At 51.5% G+C, this 23,461-nt stretch overlaps 1 protein-coding gene across 7 annotated transcripts in view; it reads right to left on the reverse strand.

The window, feature by feature from the left end:
• ZNF423 (zinc finger protein 423) overlaps positions 1 to 23,461 on the reverse strand; it is a 367,959-nt gene that overhangs the window by 140,874 nt on the left and 203,624 nt on the right. For all 7 annotated transcript variants that reach the window (XM_054454364.2, XM_063655023.1, XM_063655021.1 and 4 more), the window contains one exon: positions 6,635 to 9,849. In XM_054454364.2, coding sequence (XP_054310339.1) covers positions 6,635 to 9,849 — 3,215 coding nt within the window. The remainder of the gene's footprint in view (positions 1 to 6,634; positions 9,850 to 23,461) is intronic.

A 23,461-nucleotide genomic window follows, 5' to 3' on the forward strand; every position in this document is an offset into this window, starting at 1 on the left:
CCACTTTGGTTCCTGGGATGAGAGTACTTCTCTTACTTCTGGAAAAGGGAGCAGGACTTCACACTTCTTGGCCGAGGTCCCAGGCCCAACCCTCAACTATGCAGCCAGATGAACCACCAGGGAGCTTAACCATCTCAGCTCCCACCTCCCTCTTTATCATTCTGAAATGTTATGATGAGTTCTTGCATGGTGCACACTTTTCTTTCCTTTTACTTTTAACCTATCTGTGTCTTTATATTTATAGTCCAGGCCCTGTAGATAGCATTCAATTGAGTCTTGCTTTTTCTTTGCATCTAATCTGACAGTCTCTACCTTTTGATTGAAATTTCAACTCCATTTATACTTAGTGTAATTGTCAATATGGTTGATTTTAAATCCCACCATCTTTTGAATTAATTTCTATTTTATCCTACCTGTTCTTTGTTCCTATTTCCCTCTTTCCAACCACACCCACAGTTCCCTAAGTAACTACAGGCCTTTGCCTGTGCTGGTTCCTCTATGTGCAACACCCCCTCCATCCTTGACTCAATTCAAATGTCATCTCTTCTGAGAAGCCTTCTCTTTTCACCCAGAATGGGTCCAGGACCCCCTCCACACCCCTGAACTTATGCTAAAGGACCCTGGGTAATTAATACATTGTTGTGTCATGGTAGATTGGCTCATCTGCTCCCCTCTTGCACCATGAGCACCCAGAGAGCCAGGAATGTGTTTTGTCTGCCTTTGAGGCAGCACATGAAGGGCTTAACAAGCGTTTGCTGAACACATAAAGTTGCAGAATAACATATGCAGAGGAGTCTATTCATGCAGAAGTGACAAAGAGAACCAAAGATGACTTCAGTGTCCTGGACCCACACCACCCTAGCACAGGCCTGACCTAGAGTCAGTGCATAATAATTATTTAACTTTTATTACGATTATTATTGGTGCTAAGAAAATGCTTCTTGAACAAATGAATGAATGAAGAAAAAACTGGAAAAGCTGATGCTGGATGCGTCAGGCTCCGGGACCCGCTCTGACAAAACCAGGGGCCTTTCCCACAGCGTTTCAGAAGACCTGGGGGGTTCGCTGTGTCCTGAGTACAGGCCACAGCCTGGGACCCAGACACAGGCACTCTGCATGGAAAGGCCCTGGGAAGAGCTAGGTAAGTCGGGGGCAGGGTGGAGAGAAAGACAGGGCTGGGGAGTCCAGCCTTGCCACAGACAAAGGAAGACGTCCAGGCCACAAGGAGACTACAGGGCCTGAGGTCTTCTCAGGAGATGCAGCCCAGAGTACTCATCTCAGGTCAACTCCAGGGCCATGGTCATGGAGAGGAACCACCTCGGGTGTCTCCAGCATCAAAACCATCCCTTCTGTCTCACATGTGCCCCCACCTACTCTGCTTGGCAAAGTGAAAGAGCCTTTGGTAGTTGAATGAATGAACGAATGAATGGAATGAGTGAATTAATGAATGAAGCACACCCCAGGAAGGGAAGCTTCATCACAAGGAAGCCCATGGGAGGCCTGCTGGATGACAACCGCCCAGGCCTGTAGGTGGGTGGGTGGGATGAAGGGGTTGGTACCAACCGCAGCGATGGCTGTGGGAAGAAGACCACGTCCCCCCTCCAAGGATGGCAATTTGCTTGGGTGCAAGTCTCTGGAGGCTGCAGCCATGGCTGGTCCAGAGGCGTGCAGGGAACAGTCCATGATCACAGTGACTTGGTTGATCTTCTCAGGAGCAGGTGAATAAAGGGAGCTCACTGTGCTTGGAAAATACATCCCCAGGGGCTTGGGCAGGAAAACAGGCTGCCCTCAAATGCCTCTCTGCCACCCCTTGGTAACAGGAAGAACACTGCCCAATAACTGAGCCCCCCCCGGTGGGGCACTGGGTTTCATAGGGTTCAGAGGGTTCCCAAGGGAGGGGCCGGGGGAAGGGCTGACCCCTCACATACACACAAGACACACACACAGATGTGCAAGCACACATGTGCATTCACATGCTCACCCTCACCCCAACTCACCAGCAACACACAAGACCTTCACAGACACACCCACAACCCCTACACACAGCAACCTGTAACACAGATACATATGTGCAACCCCCAGAGAAGCAGGGCCATTCACATGGGTGAACAAGGCCACACAGATGGGCATGTCCACACTCATCCAGAGACCCTGCCTTCAGCTCACTCACCACAACCCCAGTACACACACCGGTACTCCCAAATACGCCCACAGACATGCATGCAGCTTCTGACACAAGTATACACACAGACCCATCCCCACACGTACCACACACCCTCATGTACACACATGTAGACTCATAAGTGCACACATGTGCACTCACACATAGGCACATACACACACAGGCTCACCAGCCCCCAAACCCTCCAAGCATGGCTGGACTCCAGTCCTCACCCCAACATCTATTCCTGGTCTGTCCCCGGTCTCAACCCCCCTGGAGACCCCTTCCTCCCGGAGCTTCAGCCCCCGCTAGGAGACATAATTACAGAAAGACAGAACTTGGCACTCAAAGCACCTCCCCTGCCATAAGCCCCTTCCCTGGGGCCCAGCCCAGGAGAACTAGAGCTGAGTTCCAGGGCCTGTGGCCAGGGCTGCCTCCCCCAGCACAGCCCCGAGCAACTGCAGAGGGGGGCCCCGGGCAGGAAGAAAACACACTCGAGAATGGCGGAGACAGGAGACGGAGGGCAGGGAAGAAATGGCCGGGCCCTTCAAGACAGGAAGGAGAGAAGGAAAAGCCAGCCAGAGCTGCTATATTTCCGTGATCGTGAGCACTGCCAATGTTCACTGAGCACCTGCCATGTGTGGGCAGCATTTTTGCTAAATACTCACAAACCCTCTGCAAGCTCCACCCTAGGGATGGGGTAAGTGGAGTTTCAAGAGGCTGCATCACTTGGTCAGAGCCTCTTGCTGGTGAGTAGGAGAACTGGAATTCGATGCCCACTGTCTGAGCTGCCATTCTCAGCTCCATGTCCCAGATCTCCTGCCAGGCCTGGTCTAGGTGACAGAAAGCTAGTGGGATCTGGATAGGCCCTCTAACCTTGATATCTGTTTACTTGGCTGTAAAATGGGTATGAGAACACCTGGCTTGCCCTACCCAGCAGAGAAAGGCACCGTGGGGATCTGTGGGATCAATGGACGGCCAGGGTCTGCCCGTGCTGGTCTCGAGTTGGGGTGATGTTGTCATTACCCATAAACAGAGGGGGAGGTGGAACTTCAATGCTTCATGCTCCAGCCGACAGCAGCCTCGGCCCCACAGGAACCCAGTCCTCTGAGAGCTGGTTGCTATGGATACACTCCCGAGGGTCCCAGCCTGCCAGCCCCCAAGCCCCTGTGAAACCCCCAGAGTCTGTTCTTACATGAGTGGGTCCTCAGGGAGGGAAAGGGTGGGCTAACTGACATCTGGGTCCCTGCCCCCAGGTGTGCCCACGCAGGGGGCAAGGCCCCAGAGAATGCTGCCTTGGCTGGGGAGGTACCTGGGCTTTGTTCTGCAACGGCCCATCTCCCCAGGCCTCTAGGCAGGCAGGGCCATGATTTTCAGCGCTTCCCTGCTCACACAAGGCCCGAAGGCAGGGAGAGGAAAGCCTGGGGGCCCCCAGGAAACACGGTCCCCTTGAGTTTCAGTCCCTGCACAGCCGTGCACAGCTGTGCATCCTTGGGTATACGGCATCACCTTTCTGAGCTGGAGCCCTTCTTCGCCAAAACACAGGCCACAGCAAGGTTCCTGGATTGTTGCTACAGAGATGACATAAAAGTTGGTGCCCAGCAGAGCACCACTCACATAGTAGGGGCTTTCACAAAGTGGTGCTTGATGCTGGATGCAGAGCACTCCAGGGAGGCTCACACAGCCCAAGGCTTTGGAGGCTCTAGAAACAGCTCCCTGGCCATCAGAAAACCCAGCACCATAGTGGGCAGTGCCAGAAAGGGAAGGGTGATCCGGGTTGAGGGGCACCCAGGAGAAGCGGGCACAGTGACCCAGCCCAGCTGCACTGCCGCATAGCCTGAGCACAGCTATGACCACCCGGGACCCCACCCCAGCTGGCCTTTCCCTTCTTGCAGCCAGGATGCGGTCCAGAGCTACTGGTCAAGACCAGGGGCTGTGGTGCAGATGCTGCCTGCCTGGGTTTAAGTCTCCTTTCAGCTCTCGAAAGCTGGGGGCTTGAGGCAAGCAACCTCATTATGCTATGCCTCAGTTTCCTCACTTACAACATGAAATATTGTAAGGATTAAATAGAAAGTGCTTGGCAAGTCCTTCCTCCTCAACGAGTGTGGATTGCTATTGTAAAAGGGAAAAATGTCAGCGACATTTACTATGTGCTTGGCACTTAATTTACACATTTAATCCTCAGAGCAAAACGCTGAGGTCAGCATGAGAAATAGTCACAATGGTTCACAAATGATGGGGAACAGGCAGTGACCAATCAGAGCAGATAATGGTTAAAAAACCAGAGAGGCCCCCCAGTTTCTCCCTGGATGCAGAGATGTCAGCCCAGGCGAGACTCTATTACTATTCCATTACTATCACTGTTCATTACCACTGCCACTGCCTCTGGCTTCGTAGTGGAACACAGAGGCCCAGAGAGGTCAAATTACCGCTGGGTCCTGAAAGAAGATTTTAACCCAGGCCACGTGACTCCAGGACCAAAACATTCCCTGAGAGCACCTATGCCCCCCTAGAAAGGCTGAGGGGGACAGAGCGGGGCAGCAGAAACCAGTGCCCATGCTCAGACCCCGGAGGGGATCCTCCTGGGGTCCTGTTTAGAACCCTGGCTCAGACAAAGGGCCCTGAGAGGGTGGGGTATTGCTATAGCCCCTAAAAGGAGCTCTCCACTCCCGACAGGACTTTGAGGAGAGACCCCAGGCCCCAGCCAGACATGCAGCTCTGTTTCTTTTTCTTTTTCTTTATTTATTTCTTTCTTTCCTTTCTTTTTTTTTTTTGAGATGGAGTCTCTATCACCCAGGCTAGGATGCAGTGGTGTGACCTTGGCTCACTGCAACCTCTGCCTCGTGGGTTCAAGCAATTCTCCTGCCTCAGCCTCCTGAGTATCTGGGACTACTACAGGTGTGTGCCACTATGCCCACCTAATTTTTTTGTATTTTTAGTACAGATGGGGTTTCACCATGTTGGCCAGGATGGTCTCAATCTCCTGACTTCGTGATCCACCTGCCTCAGCCACCACGCCTGGCTTTTTTTTTTTTTTTTTTTTTTAAAGAGACAGGGTCCCACTCTGCCACCCAGGCTGGAATGCAATGGTGTGATCACAGCTAACTGCAGCCTTTATCTTCCAGGCTCAAAAAGTGCTGGGCCTATAGGTATGAGCCACAGCGCCCGGCCTCACTATTTTCATTCAAGTTCTCCTGTCTTCAGGAAGATATCCACAGACGGGTCCCCTGGCCCTCTGGGCTCCCGTGGGCCTGTGTGTAACATCAGAAGGCAGGGTCAGCAGACACTGAGGCCCCTTCCACTGTGGGGTCCTCCCTTCACTCTCTCTGGCCCTCTTCTCTCCCCCTCTGCCCTCCTCACCCCCTCAAACTCACAGGGTCCCAGGAAAAACACCCTCAGCAAACACCCCTGTGTCCCAGCAGGCGTGCATGGCAGATGGCCCTTCCCCAAATCCTGCCTCCCTGCCAATGGTACCAGCAGCGGTCCTCAAGGGAAAGATACCCCCAAGATCCGCCTGGCACCTCCTCGGTCTGGAAACAGACAACACAGACTCAATGGGAACCCCAGGCCTGTGCTGTCTGACACCCAAGGGCCACACAGACTCCAGGCCCACCACTGGGTGCCCCTCAGCCCCTGTACCCAAGGCCTGTGTGGGCCCATCCATAGCCTAGACTTCTCCCCAGCTCATTGAAAGCCACTTATCATAGGCCTGTGGCTCCCTCTGGTCCACAAGTTCCAAGTCAGGGTCCATTTCTGGTTCTCCTTGGCTCCCAGGCACCTCCAAACATAATGGGTACTCAGGGAAAATTTGATGAACGAATCAATCAGTCATTAACAATAAGAGCAATCGAAACCACGTCGAAGGGCCTTCCACATACCAGCAACTGCACTAACTGAAATGATGCTGCTGGTGATAAGAGTACTAGCTGGTGATGACAGCCAGCACCACTGAGCCATGAGTGCCGGGCTCTTGGCCCCTTGTGCATCTGTGATCTCTATGAACTGTCAAAAGAATCCTGGATCTAAGGCCCAGAGAAGTCAGTGACTTGCCTAAGGAGACCCAATAAGCAAATGAGTATGTTGTACCCCAGCTCAACAACAAAGACACCAGCCACCACTCATGGTGCCCTCACTGTGCATCAGCTACTGTGCCAGGCACGTTACCTGCATGATGTCCTCAGCCTCTCACAACAATTCTCTGAGTTTGGGACAATTATTACTCCCATTTTATACATTAGCACTTGACAAATGAGGCCCAGAGAGATAAATAACATAAGCCCATCACATGGCTGGAAAGGCAATGGCAATGCTGAGGTTCAAACTCAAGGAGTCTACAGCACAGCAGTTGTGTTTTGCCACTGCGCGATAGCGCCGCTTCTTGGAAACACGGCACTCAGTGTATGTGGCTCCTGTGGGGACCAGAGGAGCCCCAAGGAGAGCAGCAGGGAGCAGGATGAGGTGGGCTGCACTTACCCGGGGCACTGGCGACGTCTGGGTTCCTTTCCGGGGCCCACTGGTCTCTGGCGTGAGGTCACGGTGGTCCATCTGCATGTGGCTCTCCAGGTCTTCGGCACTCTCAAACTTGACACTGCACTCGGGGCAGCGGAGGCCGGCACAGGGCCGGTCGGCAGGCTCGGGTGGGGCCAGGCCACCCACCTGTCCGTTGGCGCTGCGGGCCATGCAGCCGGCGCAGAGGCCATAGGGCAGCCCATTGACGTCAAGCTTCACCAGGTCCTGCTTGCTGCGGAACTCCTTGAGGCACAGGGCGCACTTGTAGAGCTTCTGCAGCCCCTGGCCGTTGGGGGAGGACGCCGCCGAGCTGCCTGCCAGCTTCTGCATGTGGAAGGTGCCATGGATCTTGAGCTCCAGCGTGGAAGTGACTGTCTGCATGCAGACCACACAGCGGAAGCCCGTGAGCGAGTTGCGCAGGTCAGGGTGCATCTGGCAGTGCTCAATAAACTCCTCCTCACTCTGCAGGGGCATCTTGCAGATGCGACAGGTGCCCGTGTCCAGGCTCTTGCTGTGGGTCACCTTGTGTTCGGTGAGTGTCAGCAGCGAAGGGAAGCGCTCACCACAGATGGGACACATGTAGTGCTTGGCAGGGCCCCGGTGCGTCTGCAGGTGCTCCCGTAGCCCGTTCTCCGAGAAGAAAGTCCGTGAGCAAACGTTGCACTTGTGGCTGCCCTTGATAAACTCAGCCTTCTTGCGTGAGCCGTCATCCTCGCCTGGCCGGATGTTGTGGTCCCGCAGCCGGTGGTTCTGCAGCAGCACCTCCATGGTGTAGGCCGCCCCACAGATGTCACAGCCGTACATGGGCTCCGACGCATCCACGTCATCCTCACTGGCCTCATGGCTGTTAGGCGCCTCCGGGTTCTTAAGCAGCATGCCCTGCAGGTCAGCAGGCTCAGCTTTCTTGGTGGCCGTGGGGGGTACCCCATTAGCCGTGCCATTCTCGGTCGCAGCATCAAACACACAGTGCTTCTCTCGCAGGTGCTTCTCCAGCAGGATGATGGCATGGAAGGCCTTGCTGCAGAACTTGCAGTTATACTTCTTGCTGTGTGTGGTGATGTGGCACTGCAGCTCCACCTCGGTGCTGAAGGTCTCCCCACAGAAGATGCACTTGTGAGCCTTGGCCGGGTTGCCCAGGTGGCTGTGTTTGACGTGCACCTGCAGGTCAGCCTCCTTGCGGAAGTCCCAGTTGCAGGCCGTGCAGCGGTACATCTTCTTCTCATTGCTGTGCTTCACCGCCAAGTGCACCTGGATGGACACCTTGGAGTCGAAGACCTCCTGACACAGGGTGCAGTGGTACAACACGAAGGTGTGCATGTCCAGCAGGTGCTTCTGCAGGTCATCCACTGAGGAAAATTGCTTGTCGCAGCTCTCGCACACATAGTGGGTCGACGTGGTCATGTAATGCACCGTCAGGTGCTGCAGGAGGGACTCTTGGGAGTCAAAGTCCTCTTTGCACTGGGGGCATGCCTGCTTCCGCAGCAGCAGCTCCAGGTGCAGCTTCAGGTGGGTCTGGAAGCTCTCAAAGTTGGAGAACTTGAGGTCGCACTGATTGCAAGGATACTCCCCATTGGAGATGGAGTTGGCGCTCGCTGAGAGCCGCTGCCGCTTCGGGGAAGACACCTCCACGTCGGATGAGACTGGGCTCTGCTCAGCCTTGGACTTCTTGCTGTGGGCCAGTGGAATGTTCTTGTGGTTCTCCTTGATGTGCTTGGTGAGCTTCAGGATGGAACCAAAGATGGGGGAGTTGGTGCAGTAGGGGCAGGAATAGACCTCCATGAAGGACTGCGTGGGCTGCACCACCGGAGACTCTAGTTTGGCACTGCCCACACTGCAGTGGGCCTGCTGGATGTGCTCAGTGAGGGAGGACTCAGTAAGGAAACCCATGGAGCACTGGTTGCAGAAGAAGGCGTTATTACCGTCGGAGGGGTTGGCGTTGGGGCCGCAGTGGGAGACACGAATGTGCTCCTGCAGGCTATTGATGTCGGCGAACATCTCGGGGCAGTAGTTGCAGTGGAAGGCGGAGATGTTGCCAAACTGCATCACGGGGTAGGCATGGTTCTTGTGCAGCTTGCGAACGTGCTCATTGAGGTTGTAGAGGGTGGGCATGGAGTCCAGGCAGATCTGACATGTGTGGCTCTGCTGGGGCTTGTCCGCGTGGATGGTCTTCAGGTGGATCTCCAGCACGGCCAGGCTGTTAAAGTCCCGCTTGGAACAATAGGGGCAGCTATAGACCACCTTGGTCCAGCCCTGCCCATCATCCCGCATCTTCTTCTGCCCCCGCAGCGGCTTCAAGGTGGAGTCCGGGGTGGAGCCGCGCTCCACAGAGGCGCTGGAGTCGGGTGTGGCGCTGCTCATGGAGGCCACGCTGCCCAGTACAGGGTCGGGACTGACGCTGTGGTTGCTGGAGTCGGGCTGCCGGTGGCTGTCCAGGTGGCAGTAGACACCTTCCACTGAGGAGAACTGCTCAGGGCACATGGGGCACTTGTGTTTCTGGTTGGCGTGGGCTTGGTGGATATGGGCGAGCAGCGTGTTCTCGTCAACGAAGACCTCAGGGCAGTGGATGCACTGCAGGTCCGCCTTCTCGGACAGCTGCGGGTGGCGGGTGAGCACGTGCTTCTCCAGCTCCTCTGTCTGGCTGAAAGTGTCCTCGCAGTAGTCGCACATGAAGTCGTCCTTCTTGGCTTCCTTCTCCGACTTGGCCAGATGCTCCTTGTTCTTTTTGTGGGCCTGCATGTGGCTCTGCAGCGAGCTAGTGGAGGAGAAGCCGCGCTTGCACACAGTGCACTTGAAGGGCTTGCTGGAGCTGTGGGTCTTCAGGTGGATCTTGAGGTGGTCGCTGCGGGAGAAGGCCGCCTCGCACTCGTGGCAGTGATACTTCTTGTCGCCCGTATGCAGCTTGATGTGCCGGTCGCGGCTCCTCTTGTGCTTGAAGAGGCGGCTGCAGTAGGTGCACTTGAACGGCAGCTTGTCGCTGTGGATCTGCTCGTGCCTCTTCAAGTAGCTCAGGCGGATGAAGGACTTGTCGCAGAACTGGCAAGGGTATGGCAGGCCCGTGCCCCCTTCCTCCTCGCCGAGGCCGAGGTCACAACCATCCCCGATCATCTGCGTGGGTGACGCAACATCCTTGCTGGAGGGAGACGAGGCCACCCAGGAGAGTTGTGGGTCGTCATCACCATCTGCAGGAGAAGGCAGAGAGGATATTAGAGGCAATTCCCAGGGCTGCCGAGAAACAAGGACAGAGCCAGCTTCTCGACAGTGCGCGGGCTGAGGCTGTGCAGCTGGCCAACGGCTGCAGGGGGCTGTGGGGAGGGGCAGGGGCCGGAAGCAAGTGGACACCGGGGCCTTCCTGTCTGCAGAGGGCACGCCAGAGGGGCGGCAGATAATGAAGGGGGAGCGCCTTTTCCCTTAACAACACTTGCCTGGACCTGGCAGGACATGATACCCCCCATCAGGGGGGAGGCTCTTGGCCACTTTCCTATAAGGAGGGGCAGCCTGGACAAAGTCACTGGAAACAAACTCACAGACCATCAGTCCCATAGGCCAAAAGGACAAGTCCCGTCACTTGATCCACACCTGGGAGTCAACTCCCCTCAAATCCCTAATCCTGGAGGGAAGGAAATCCCACTGGTCCTTATGAAGACAGGCAAAATTTTGCAACAACAAAAATGCCCTTATCGGATTGGCCATAGAATGCACCATTCTCTGGGGATGGGTGGACTGATGGAGCTGGAATCTGCTGCTTTAGGTAGTAGGCAAGACATAGGAGGTGTGAAATCACAGGGCAAGAGACAGCAGACTCCAATGCTCAGTGGGGAAGTGAGCCTAGGGCACTGAAGAGGCATCTGTGGGTTTCCCGGCCCAGGCCATCCTGAGACCCTTGTTTTCTTTGTTTCCACTGCACCCCTGAATTTGCCCCAACCCCACCCAGGATCAAGAGAGATGGAGAGATGGTGACAGTGATCGGAGGACCAATGAGGACATGGAAGGCCACAGAGCTCAGACCCAGGTGGACCCTTAACTCCACTGTAAAGGCAAGGAAGAGGCAATCCTTGTACAGACTCCAGCGCGTCCCACCCTCCCTGGGGACAGCCCCCACAACCCCCTCGTTTGCTGGCCCGGCCAGCCTCAGAGGAAAACTAAACAAACCTAAGGGTAGGCCGTTTCTGGGAAAACAAAGGCACACAGGACACAGTGAATAAAGCCAGAGAAATTCCCCGGCGGGGGCCGAGCAGAGCCAGCCCGGGCAGGGAGTGAGTTCCAAGGCTCAAGTTTCTCTTCGGCTGGATTTAAAACTTAATAATGAATGAAACAGACCGCAGGCTGCTGCGGGCAGGGGAGAGACAAACAAAAGCTCAGATTCGGCTGTGCTGACCTTGCTCTTGTAACCCCGAGGAAATAAACCACTGCCCCCGCCTCTCCAGCCGCCAGCCAGCCTGGCTGAGTCTTCAGAAGAGCCTCACAGACGTAACCCAGACGTAACCTTGGCCCAGAGGCAGCCCAGACCTTCAGGAAGGGATGGGGCAGGCGCACCACGCTCCCAGCACAGGTGAACACTGGCACACACATGCGCATACACACACACCCACCTACATACCCACAACACCCACCATCACACACATTCATTCACACCATCACTCCCACACACTCACACTATCACTCACAAACTTAAATATATATGCACACGCTCATGTACACACATTCACCTGCAGACACACACACACACACACACACACACACACATCACAGACCTGTGGTTTCCCTACAAGGCTCTCCACACAAGCTGCCTCTGCTGTCCCAGGCCGATCCTAAGACTTAAAGAGACAACAAGGGCTGACTGGGGGGTCTTGAGGGGTCCCTCACAGCTGGGGCTGAGCCTGGTCCTAGGCCCCGCCCCCACCCCCTGGCCCCCGCAGCGCTGACTATGTGAAGATCCACCTGACCCCCGTGGCACCATTGGCACAGCTCAACCGGGATGCATGCGGCTCTCCAAAGCTCGCAGTTCTCCAAAGCTCCCGGCTGCAAGGCTCCCGGCAGCCAACCCACCTCTGAAGCCCAGCTCCCCAGCCCAGCTCAAGGGGCCTCCTGGAACGCCCTCCCAGAGCAGCAGCACCTTCTCCCCCGGGGGCCTCACATGACAGGCTCAGCAGACGGGAAGGATGCAGCAGTTGTGGCCAGCTCCCCAGAAGAGATGAAGTGGGAGGCGCCCCAGCCCCTGCCTGCCAATTCCCAGCTCTTGCCAGCTGGGCTCTATGGGGCACAGACAAAAGGGACCCCAGGGAGGAGATGGCTGGGGCCAGGGGACCTACTCGGCTCCCGCTCCAGGCCAGGCTGGACTGGCTTCTTATTATTTTGATGTCTTCACTCAGACTCACTCAAGCTGCCATTGAGCCCTTCCTGTGTGCCCAGCACTCAGTGCTGAGTGCTTTCCCGCAACTGCAAATGAGTGGCCAGGTCCACTCCCACTGGACAGACGAGGAAACTGAGGCACGGTCTCAGAGACTTGCTCTGGGAAATGACAGTGCCAGAGACTGATGCCAGGACTGTCCACATTCAGGCCCCTTGATCGTGACGTGGGCCTGGACCAGCTTCTGGGGGGCAAACAGTCAAATAAGACCACTCCTGCATGGGTAAGAAGGGGAGAGGCCCACGTGTAAAGCCTCCAGGGTCTTCAGGACTTGGTCTCCTTGTAGCCTGCCTCATGAAGAGGACTGGGGCTGGCCCATGATTTGCATTTCTGGGAGGGGCTCATCAGGGTTCAGAGAGACACAGGAGCTTGCTGGAGCCCACCCAGCAACTGATGTGTGGAGAAGTCTCAACAACTGGGCAGGTGAAACCACTATCACTCTTGTCCCTAGGACAAGCCTGAACAGATATTTCTGCCAGGGTTCATTTGCTCCTAAACCTTTTGCACCACCTGAGGACCAGAGGACACTCACTCAGAGCCAGAGCCCTCTCAGCTCCTCTATGAATTCATCCATGTCCTGAACATTCCTCTTAACCACTCACTTTATGCATCTGAAAAAAGGGAATCACTGGGAGAAGTGGATGAGAAAAATTAATGGGAGAAAGCACTATTATGCCACTGATATGAATGTCCAGAATAAGGCGCATCTGAGACAGAAGGCAGGTTAGCAGCTGTCCGAGGCTGGAGGTGGGAGCAGGGACTGGCTGCACAGGTGACAGTGATTCTTCTGACATGATGGAAATGGTCTAAAACTAGACTGTGGGTGAAGACTGAACAGCTCTGTAAACTTACCAAAGACAGGCTGAGTTGCTCACTTCAAACAAGTGAATTTTATGGTATGCAAATTATACTTCAATAAAGTTGTTAAACAAAAGCACTATTTTGCCAATAATAAGAATTAGTACTAATTAGTGCCACAAGTGCTAAGAATATTAACAGCTCCATTTATTGAGAACATCCCACGTGCCAGCACTGTGCTAAGTACGTCTATTATCGCAATTAATTTCTATTCATCCTCACAACAACCATATCTGGCTGTCTGCAGTAACATTCCCATTTCTGAGATGAGGAAGTGGGGTTCAGGGAGGTGAGGAACTGGCCCCCAGTACCAAGCCAGATGCCCCAGTTAGTGTCTGGCCAAACTTCACCTTGTAGGAGTACAGAAGCTGGTCCCGAGGCCCCACATCAGTCATTCACCCAGTAGGCTTTGGAAAGGAGAATCTTAACCTGCCCGGCGCCAGAGTACCCAAGGTTCATTGCAGGCTGGCTGCTTGGCTTTATTTTTCTGCAAACAAGTTTTGAAACTAAAGCAAAGCATATTATTCTGGGAGCAACAAGCTGAGCCACTGCTGAGATTATAATCATCTGAATTGAAATGAAAATAAGGCTCCTTAAACTGAAAAGGCCCAATCAGGGAAAATGGGCATGTTGACATATAAAGTCCCAAACTCAGATTGCCCTGTTTAAAGTCTTTTATTCAAAGAACATTCAACCTCGCCTGCTGCCATCCCACCCCCTCCAAATGCATTTTGCTTCGGGGGCACTTAGCTCAGTGCTCTAGAAACAGGCTAGAGAGATAAGCTAGGGCCAAAGCTCAGGATGTGTCTACAGGGGCATCAGCAGAGAAAGCGGTTCTCTTTTCTTTTCTTTTTTTTTTTTTTTTGGCGGGGGCCGAGGGGGAAGGAGTCTCTCCCTGTGGCCCAGGCCGGAGTGCAGTGGCGTGATCTCAGCTCACTGCAACCTCTGCCTCCCAGGTTCAAGCAATTCTCCTTCCTCATCCTCTCGAGTAGCTGGGATTACAGGCACATGTCACCATGCCCAGCTAATTTTTGTATTTTTAGTAGAGACAGGGTTTCACCATGTTGGCCAGGCTGGTCTCGAACTCCTGACCTCAAGTGATCCACCCGCCTCAGCCTCCCAAAGTGCTGGGATTACAGGCGTGAGCCACTGCGCCTGGCCCAAGGTTCTCTTCTCTTACAGCAATGACACTTTCCTCATGCTGGATGCTGGACACCACACACACACCTGCAACTGTGGCCAAGGCAATCCCAAAGTCCCCTCCAACATGAACATTCCAGAACTCAGGAAGAAGGTGTGTTCAAGGAAAGTCCTGTTCAGTCACTACATTTTTATTTTCAAATAAATACTTGCATCGATTTTGCTGTGTGCCAGGCATTCTTCTACGAGTTAATGTGTACTCATTCAATCCTCTCAATAGGCTGAGTTAGGGACTGTTATAATTTCCATTTACAGATGAGAAAACCAGGGCACAGAGCGGCTGAGTGACTTGCCCAGTGCCACACAGCCAGCAGGCAGCAGAGTCAGGATGCGAACCCCCCTTAGTCCTCTTCAGTCAGTGTTTTCACCCACAAGGCTTCACTACCCCCACCACCCCCCGCTTTGGGAGGAGAAGCATGAGAAAATCAAGTGGGAGGTACAATGACTAATGACAGACCCGTGCTTCCCCCGCCCCCCAGAGTAAATGCAATCAAAGAACTATAACAAAAATGAGTTAAAAACACACACACACACACACTTGCAAAATCGAGATTAAAGTCATTTAAAAATGACTAATCCTGCAAAAAGGCCAAATAGGAAATGGGTTATATGAGGCTTTTGCTGTCTGCTGCAGGAAAAGAAAGAAAACAAGCATAAAAGAGGAGAGAATTTTTGATAAAAATTCAATTAAGTAGAAAAAAGAACATTAACTGGGCTTCAGAACACATCAGCAGCAGAAAGAGCCAGATGATTCCCAAGCTCATGTGGTCACACTTGGTGACCAGCATGGAGCAGGACATGAATTCAGCAGGCTGATGCTACAGTGTGTAAAACTGCCTCGGACACACCTCCTCTAGGCAGAGCAGGGCAAGTGGCCACCCAGAATGGCTGGGAGCCACAGCTCACGGCTCCTCTGTCACAGAGAATCAAGGTCAGAGCTGCTGGAGAAGGCGCTCGGGCCAAGGCAGGAGAGTGACTGGCCCACAGACTCACAGGAGTAGGTGGAAAGGGGAACCTTCCTGCAGTGGGGGGCACACATGGAGGAGGAAGTGAACTGCCATCGAAGCTATGCAAGAGGCCCTAAAAAGAACACTAGGGGGACTCTCTGCATTGAGTTTGGGGGGAAGACAGCTGAGCCCAGGAAGTTCCAGGTTACTAGGACATTCCTGAGCTGGGCAGTTCCATCTGTGTGAATAAAAATGACCATCCAGCCGGGCATGGTGGCTCATGCCTGTAATCCCTGAACATCAGGTGGCTGAGGTGGGAGGATCGCTTGAGGTCAGGAGGTCAGGAGTTTGAGGTCAGGAGTTTGAGACCAGCCTGAGCAATATAGCAAGACCCTGTCTCTAAAAAAAAAAAAAAAAAAAAAATTTAATTACACAGGCGTGGTGGTGTGTATTTGCAACCCCAGCTACTTGGGAGGCCAAGGCAGGAGGATCACCTGAGCCCATGAGTTTGAGGCCGCAGTGAGCTATGATCATGCCACTCTAGCCTGGGTAACAAGAGTAAAACTCTGACTCAAAAAAAAAAAAACCATGAGCCTACAGAGGGAACAAGAGCTCATCCAGCCATTGGAATGAGGTTTCCATCCCAGTCCACAGGGCCTCTTGTGCCCAGGACTGTGCTGAATGCTGCAGGGTCGCCTGGGTGCATCTCACCTTGGTCTTGCCCTATGGACATTCCAGACCATGCAAAGGAGAGGCCAAGTAGAGCAAGAAAGGCACCAGTGGGAGTCATGCTGCGGCAACGGGCAGAGTCCATCAGGAGGCTGGGCCTCCACTGCCTCTGCTGGCTCATGGGAAGCTGGAATTCATGCTCTCTATAGCCCCTGCCAGATGAATATAAAGATCACCTTGTACAATACTCCAACCATCAAGACCATCTTCATGATAGACACAAAAAGGCCTTACAGTGCTTCACAAAGTCCCCAAAAAGACTCCTTGCCACTCAACTGTTTCTTCAGAAAAATGAAAATTGCCAAGGAGACCAGTTCCCGACAGGACAAAGCTTTGTAATACACCAAGCAGAGCTTCTCTGCTGCCCCCATCCAGAGCTCCAGGAATAGGAATCACTGTGGCCCTTCCCTAAGCTCAGAGGAATGGGACCCTGGACTCAGGAACCAACTACCCAATCCCACATGATACAGATGAAAAAGTTGAGGCCCAGAAAAGAGAAGAAAACTTACAAACCCAGCTAATTGGTAGTGGTTGCCTAGAATCCTGTGTTCAGAAGGATTCCAAGGCCTTATCTCAGGTCCAAAGAAATGAGTGCTGCAATCAACTGATGATGTCTGCCATGAGCAGAGACATGTAGGAATGGAATAGTCAAAGGGCACTGAGCAAACTGGAAAGAGGAGTCTCCTGACTCCCAGTGCTAGATGGTTTCCAGGTTTCCTCTTCTAAAAAAGGAGCTGTCCATTCTCTTTGAGAGATGAGGCTTTGGTGTTCCCAAAATCCTGTTGGTCACAGAGAGACAAGAGGCCCTGACAGATACCGTATGATATGGTTTCGCTGTGTCCTCACCCAAATCTCATCTTGAATTGTAGTTCCCATAATCCCCACATGTGGTGGGAGGGACCTGGTGGGAGGTAACTGAATCATGGGGGCTGTTTCCCCCATGCTATTCTAGCAATATTGAGTAAGTTCTCATGAGATCTGATGGTTGTATTAAGGGGCTTCCCCCTTTGCTCAGCTCTCATTCTTCTCCTTCCTGCCACCATGTGAAGAAGGACATGTTTGTTTCCCCTTCCACCATGACTGTTAGTTTCCTGAGGCCTTCCCAGCCATGCACAACTGTGAGTCAATTAAACCTCTTTCCTTCATAAATTACCCAGTCTTGGGTATTTATTCACAGCAGCATGAGAATGAACTAATATACTGTAGAACCGTGTTGGAGTCTGGAGAGGAATCTCCAGCCAGAGAGGTCAGCTGTGACATCAGCCGATGGTGAGGGTTGCCCAACGTGGACACAAAGCAGCCCGGACAACCGAGGAGAGCCAGTCAGTGTTTCCTAGAGCCTGGGATAACAAGAGCTGCAACTCCTGAATATGCTTCAGGGCACACTGCAGATTGTGGTTCCCATAGAGGTAGCCAGAGCCTAACCAGGTGGCCTTCCAGACATGAAATGATCCAAATTGAGCTCAAGGGGCATCTGGGCATATTCCTGATCACTTCTTGGGAAACCAGGGGTACCTACACACACCTGATGCCAGAACTAGCCATCCATCCCAGAATACTCCTCAACTCAATTACATCCCTGCCTATAAAACTAGCATCAGTTTATTGAGGGCAAGAGAGGGTGCATAGCTCCTCCCTCAACTTATTTCACTGATGGAGAAACTGAGGCAACATGACAAGTCACAGGCAGATCCAGTGGTTACTGTTTATGGCACATTTTCTTCTTCTTTTTTTTTTTTTTTTTTGAGAAGGAGTCGCGCTCTGTCACTCAGGCTGGAGTGCAGTGGCATGATCTTGGCTTCCTGCAACCTCTGCCTCCTGGGTTCAAGCAATTCTCTGCCTCAGTAGGACTCCTGAGTAGCTTGGATTACAGGCACCCACCACCACACCCAGCTAATATTTGTATTTTTAGAAGGGACGAGGTTTCACCATCTTGGTCAGGCTGGTCTTGAACTCCTGACCTTGTGATCCACCCGCCTCAGCCTCCCAAAGTGCTGGGATTACAGGCGTGAGCCACCACACCCAGCTGTATGACATATTGTCTATGTGCCATGTCCTTTGCCAGCTTTTTCTCAATTGATTCTCACACATTGCCTATGAGGTAGGTACTATTAACAACCCCTTTTTATAACTGTGCAAAGTGACACTCCAAGAAGGAAAGTAACTTCTGAGCACACAGAGATTGCAAGTGGCAGATGCCCCCACCCACTTACTAACCACCAGGCTACACTGCTTCACCAGGCCCTGGAGCCAGTCCAGGGCCCATATCCCTGCTGGACCTGCTCCCTCTTTCTTGAGGTGCACCATGCACAAGCACAGTACCAGGCCCCGTGACTTGAACCAGGTACAGGTCTTAAGCTTTACAACCCCACCTGCCATTGAGGCAAAGTCAGTGGTGGATGACCAGGCTAGGCTGGGTCTGATGCCAAGCACTAATGAATGTTGCTGGCCTCTTTCCTCACTGGATGGCGGGTAAAGCAGCCTGCTGCTTAAATAGCCTATGCAGAAGCAAACCTGGAGATTGTGGTAGGCAGAATAATAATTACCCCAAAGATGTCCAAGTCTTAACTCCCAAAACATATGAATATGTTACATTACATGGTAAAATGGAATTAAGGTTGACAATCGGCTGACCTTAAAATAAAGAGATTATCCTGGATTATCCACATGGGTCCACTGTAATCACAAGCATCCTTAAATGTGCAGGAGGGAGGGAGAAGAGGAGGTTGAGGTGATGCAATATGAGAAGGACCCAACCAGCAATTACTAGTATTGAAGATGGAAGGAGGCCATATGCCAAGAAATGTGAGCAGCCTCTAAGAACTGGAAAGGCAAGGAAATGGATTTTTCCCTAAGAGCATCCAGAAAGGAATGCAGCCCTGCCAACACCTTAATTTTAACCCAGTGACATCTAGGTCAGACTTCTGACCTACAGAACTGTAAGATACTATTTTTTGTTTGTCGTTTTAAGCCACTGTGTTTATGGTAATTTGTTACAGCAGTAATAGCAAACTAATACAGATTTTGGTACCAGGAGTGGGGTGCTACGAGAACAAATACCTAAAATCATGGAAGTGGCTCTGGAATTGGGCAGCGATCAGAGGGTAGAGGAATTTTGAGGAGTATGATTTATTTAAAAGCCTAGGTAACCTTGAACAGATTAATGGAAACATGGATATTAATGACTCTGTTAATAAAGACTCACAAGAAAGTAAGGAACACATTAGAGAAAACCTAAATCACTTTAGGAAATATCTAAATCATCATGAACAGACTATTAAGAGAAATATGGACATTAATAAAGGCACTGACAGTGAAAGCTTATCAGGAAATCAAAAATATGTTATTGGAAACTGAAGGAAGGGGGATCCTTGATATTTGGTGGCAGAAAGCCATAAGTGAAATTATGACTCATAGTTATGTGGGAAGCAGAACTTTCATGGATAAACTTGGATACTTAGCTAAGTAGATTTCTAAGCAAAATGTGGAAGGTATGGGCTGGTTTCTTCTTGCTGCTAAAAAGAAAAAAGAATAAGAAAAGAACTGTTAAACAGGCCAGGCGCAGTGCTCACACCTGTAATCCCAGCACTTTGGGAGGCTGAGGCGGGCAGATCACCTGAGGTCGGGAGTTCGAGACCAGCCTGACCAACATGGAGAAACCCCGTCTCTACTAAAAATACAAAAATTAGCTGGGCATGGTGGCACATGCCTGTAATTCCAGCTACTCCCAGCTACTCGGGAGGCTGAGGCAGGAGAATCGCTTGAACCCGGAAGGTGGAGGTTGTGGTGAGCCGAGATCATGCCACTGCACTCCAGCCTGGGTGACAGAGCAAGACTCCATCTCAAAAAAAAAAAAAGAAAGAAAAAAAAACTCTAAGAGATTTACTTACAAGAAAGCATGCTCTGGAGAAACAGCCAAAGGTAGGACTGCACATATTGCTAATATCTCAGAAAAATCAAAATGCCAGAGTATTGAGTATTGAGTCACAACAAAGGCTCTTTGGTGAGATTAAGGGTGTGACTCACAGATCTCCTAGATCAAATTAGAGAGCATCTAGGAAATTTGGGGGCATTGCTCTGGAGCAATCTCAGCAAAAGACAAAAGTAGAGAAGGGATTATCCAGGAAATATCTGTGGAGGACCATCTTGAATAATGGAGAAAATATCCATGACATACACAGGAGACTCACAAGGTTCTTGAAAAGTTTATACTGGCAGAAACACTGCCAGCTTGAACCAAAAAAGACAGAGAGAGTACAAGATGGAAGAAGTCTGTTGGACACCCAAAACTTCACAAGCAGGAACAGGTTAATAAAACTACTCAGATGAAAGTACATGCTACCTTTCATGGGGAAAAAAGGGATGACTAAGGGGGCAGAACCTCAAGCCCAGAGGGTGGAGCCATGAGCCATAGTGGATGAGATCACTACTGGACCAGGTTCAGATTCCAGAACTGTGTAACCATGGGCAAGCATATCCCCTCTTTGTGCTTTCATTGCCCCAACTCTTGATAGAATCCGACAAACAGGTCTCTAAGAGGCTTTGTAGCTCTTACAGTCTGTTATCAATTAATGATGTCTGTGCCTGCCCTGGGTACAGAATAAGTCTCAGGTGGTAGGTATCCCAGCTCTCTACTGTCTCCTAGTTCGGGTGGTTTTTTAATTCAGCACATATTTAGGACGCCTGCTCTAAATACCCGGTTTTCCAAAATGTGTAGATGTACCCAGCATTCTTAGGTTTCTATGCTCTTATCTGTCCAATCTCCGTGTCAATTAATTACTGTTTAAACATTAAACGCTAAAGCAACCCTTTACTGCTTTGAAGTACACACACATACACACACACAAACACACACACACACACACACACACACACAGAGAGAGAGAGAGAATCCCTTTAATGGTAACATCAGTACTGCACCTAGATATCTGACAGGAGAAGTGTAAAGGATTAAGCTTGACCCCTGGGACATCAAAAGTCCACCCTGGGAAAGGAAAGGGATGAGGCTATTGGAGGTTCTTTCCTCAGAGGTAGGCCAAGGAGCTCCACAAAGGTGACCAGAAGCTGACACGGCTCTTCCTGAAATCTTGAGTTAGAATTATGCTATTAGCAAAAATAATAGCAGCTTCTATTCACTCATTCCTCCTCCAGGGAGCTGAGAGTTTCTTACGAATGGGATCTCATCATCCCCAAAGTATAAGCAAGAAAAAGTAGGGATCATTCTTTCGGTTTGGGAGAAAAAAGACTCAGAGGTCACTGGACATCTCAAAGACAGAGACTGGCCAGGCCTGCCCTTCTCCAGCCAGCTCTGGGGGCTGCTGAAATGCCACATGACAGTGAACAGCTGCCACCAAGGCCCTTAACAAAACTTCCAGGGACTCACAACTCAGCTTAGGCTGCTAAGCTTGAAGAAACTCAGTCAATTGCAGGGAGATGTCAGCCCTGAGGGACAGCAGAGCCATGAGTAAGAGTGTGCACTGTCTTGCTCAGCCATCATTAGCTGTGAGACCACGGGAAAGTTACTGCCCCTCTCTGAGTGCCCATGTCCTGGGGAAACTAAAAGTAACTACCTTACAACACTTTGTAATGTAATGTTTACATACTGCTAAACATTGGATGAACGTTGGCTAAAGAAAATAAAGGGGTTCCTAATGTAACTGACACTATTATCGTGCATTGTAAATCCCATCACCTACAGGGCATTTAACATTTTGCACAACACCTCACACCCATTATCCATCTGACATCTGGAGCAACTCTGTGCAGTGGTGGTGGTGATGGTAGTTTTGTTATTGTTATTATCCCCATATTACAAGTAAGTGGGGTGTCACACAGCCAAGCATCCTGGGATGGAACCCAGCATCCCATTCAGTTAGTGAATCCCTTTCACCCTCATAAACAGCTGAGCTTACACACATAAAAGCTGAGCTTACTAGTTGTGTGGTCGCCCCAGTAAGGAGGAAAAAGAACAGAGAGGTTAGGTCACATCCTGACATCACAAAGTGACTGGAAGAGCTGGGCCTGAACTTCCAAACCAGGGCTCTTAGCCAGCTGGACTGGGAGAAATGATGCCCTGAGCAATGGGTCATAGGTCATCATGGCTGTCCTCCCACTGGACAGTCTGGGGGCCACCCAGTCATCAGTATTAGTGATTTTGTGAAAATGCCAACATTTACAAATCAAGAATTCCCAACTTTTTGTTGTTGTTGTTCCTTATTCACAGTCATTTTTGGCTTTTTTTTTCTTTTTTCTTAGAGACAGGGTCTCCCTCTGTCACCTAGGCTGTAGTGCAGTGATGCTATCATGGCTCACTGCAGACTCAACCTCCTGGGCTCAAGCGATCCTCCTGCCTCAGCCTCCCAAGTAGCTGGGACCACAGGTGCGTGCCACCATGCCTGGCTAATTTTAATTTTTTTTTGTAGAGACAGGGTCTCTCTATGTCGCACAGGCTGGTCTCAAACTCCTGGCCTCAAGTGATTCTCCTGCCTCAGCCTCCCAAAGCACTGGGATTACAGTCATGAGCCACCATGCCTGGCCCACTTCTGGTTTTTCTTGAAGGAGAAGAAGGCCTGGGAGCACAGACTCTGCATCTGGCATGTGGAAGATGGAGCTCAGCTGGGGCTTCCTGGAGGAGGGACCCCCACCCCCCTGCATGCCCACCACCCCAGGATTTCCCTCCCCATTAGGGGGTGTCCCGGGCCTTGGAGACATCTGTGTTTGCCTGGTGGCTGAGAGCCAGCAGCAGGGCTTAGACTCCCAGCTCCCCCACTTACTATGTGTGTGACCTTAGCCAAGTGAATGACTCTTGCTGAGTTTTACAGATGGAGAAACCTGTCTCAGTTTTCACATCTGTAAAATGGGGATGACTATATATAGACCCAACTATAGAGTTGTTTTAAAGATGAAATTGGTGAATATCTGTAAGGCGTTATATATAACAAATGTTCTATAATGCCTAAAATAGTCACTGGCTACTGGCTCCCAGATCACCATAAGGTGGTCACAGGACAAGGAGAGGCTGGCAATGGCTGGGATGGTTTGAGGGGACACAAGACACAGTGTCACCTCCCTAAGCCCTGATTGATAACCAAGAGGGTCTAAACCAAACCTACAGTTACCCATGCACAAGACGGTTTTCAAACAAAGCAAACTCAACCTGCCAAAATTCTCAGAGGGCCCCTGCCATTTACAATCCCAGGACATCAGCCCTGAAAGGAGCTTCAAGACCCCTCATTATACAAGTGGAGCCCAACGCTCTCATTATACAAACAGAGAATCTAAGGCACCGGGAGCCATCCATGGCTTGGATGTGGGTCCCTCAGCTCATGGTGGAGGGGGTGGGGGATGAGGCTCAGGCTCCCAGAACACCCCCTCCCCCGCCCCCACATGGTTGCTGGACATGCAGGGCAAGGACGCGTCCACCTTTCCCCTTGAAGCCTCTGACCTAGCAGAACACACAGCCTGCCAGGCAGCTCCATCCCTTAGACAAATTTACTTAGCACTGATATTGAAAATGCAATTGAGCTCGAGTTTTATTGCAGAAATTAAATAGACTAGGAAAGGGGAAAAAAAAAAAAAAAGCCAGTGCTCATCAACTCACCCGAGAGCTGGCTGTGATCAAACTTGCTAAAGAGGAGCCTAGTGATCAAC

Source organism: Pongo pygmaeus, chromosome 18 (genome assembly GCF_028885625.2).
Source record: "Pongo pygmaeus isolate AG05252 chromosome 18, NHGRI_mPonPyg2-v2.0_pri, whole genome shotgun sequence".
Classification (NCBI taxonomy): Eukaryota; Metazoa; Chordata; class Mammalia; order Primates; family Hominidae; genus Pongo; species Pongo pygmaeus.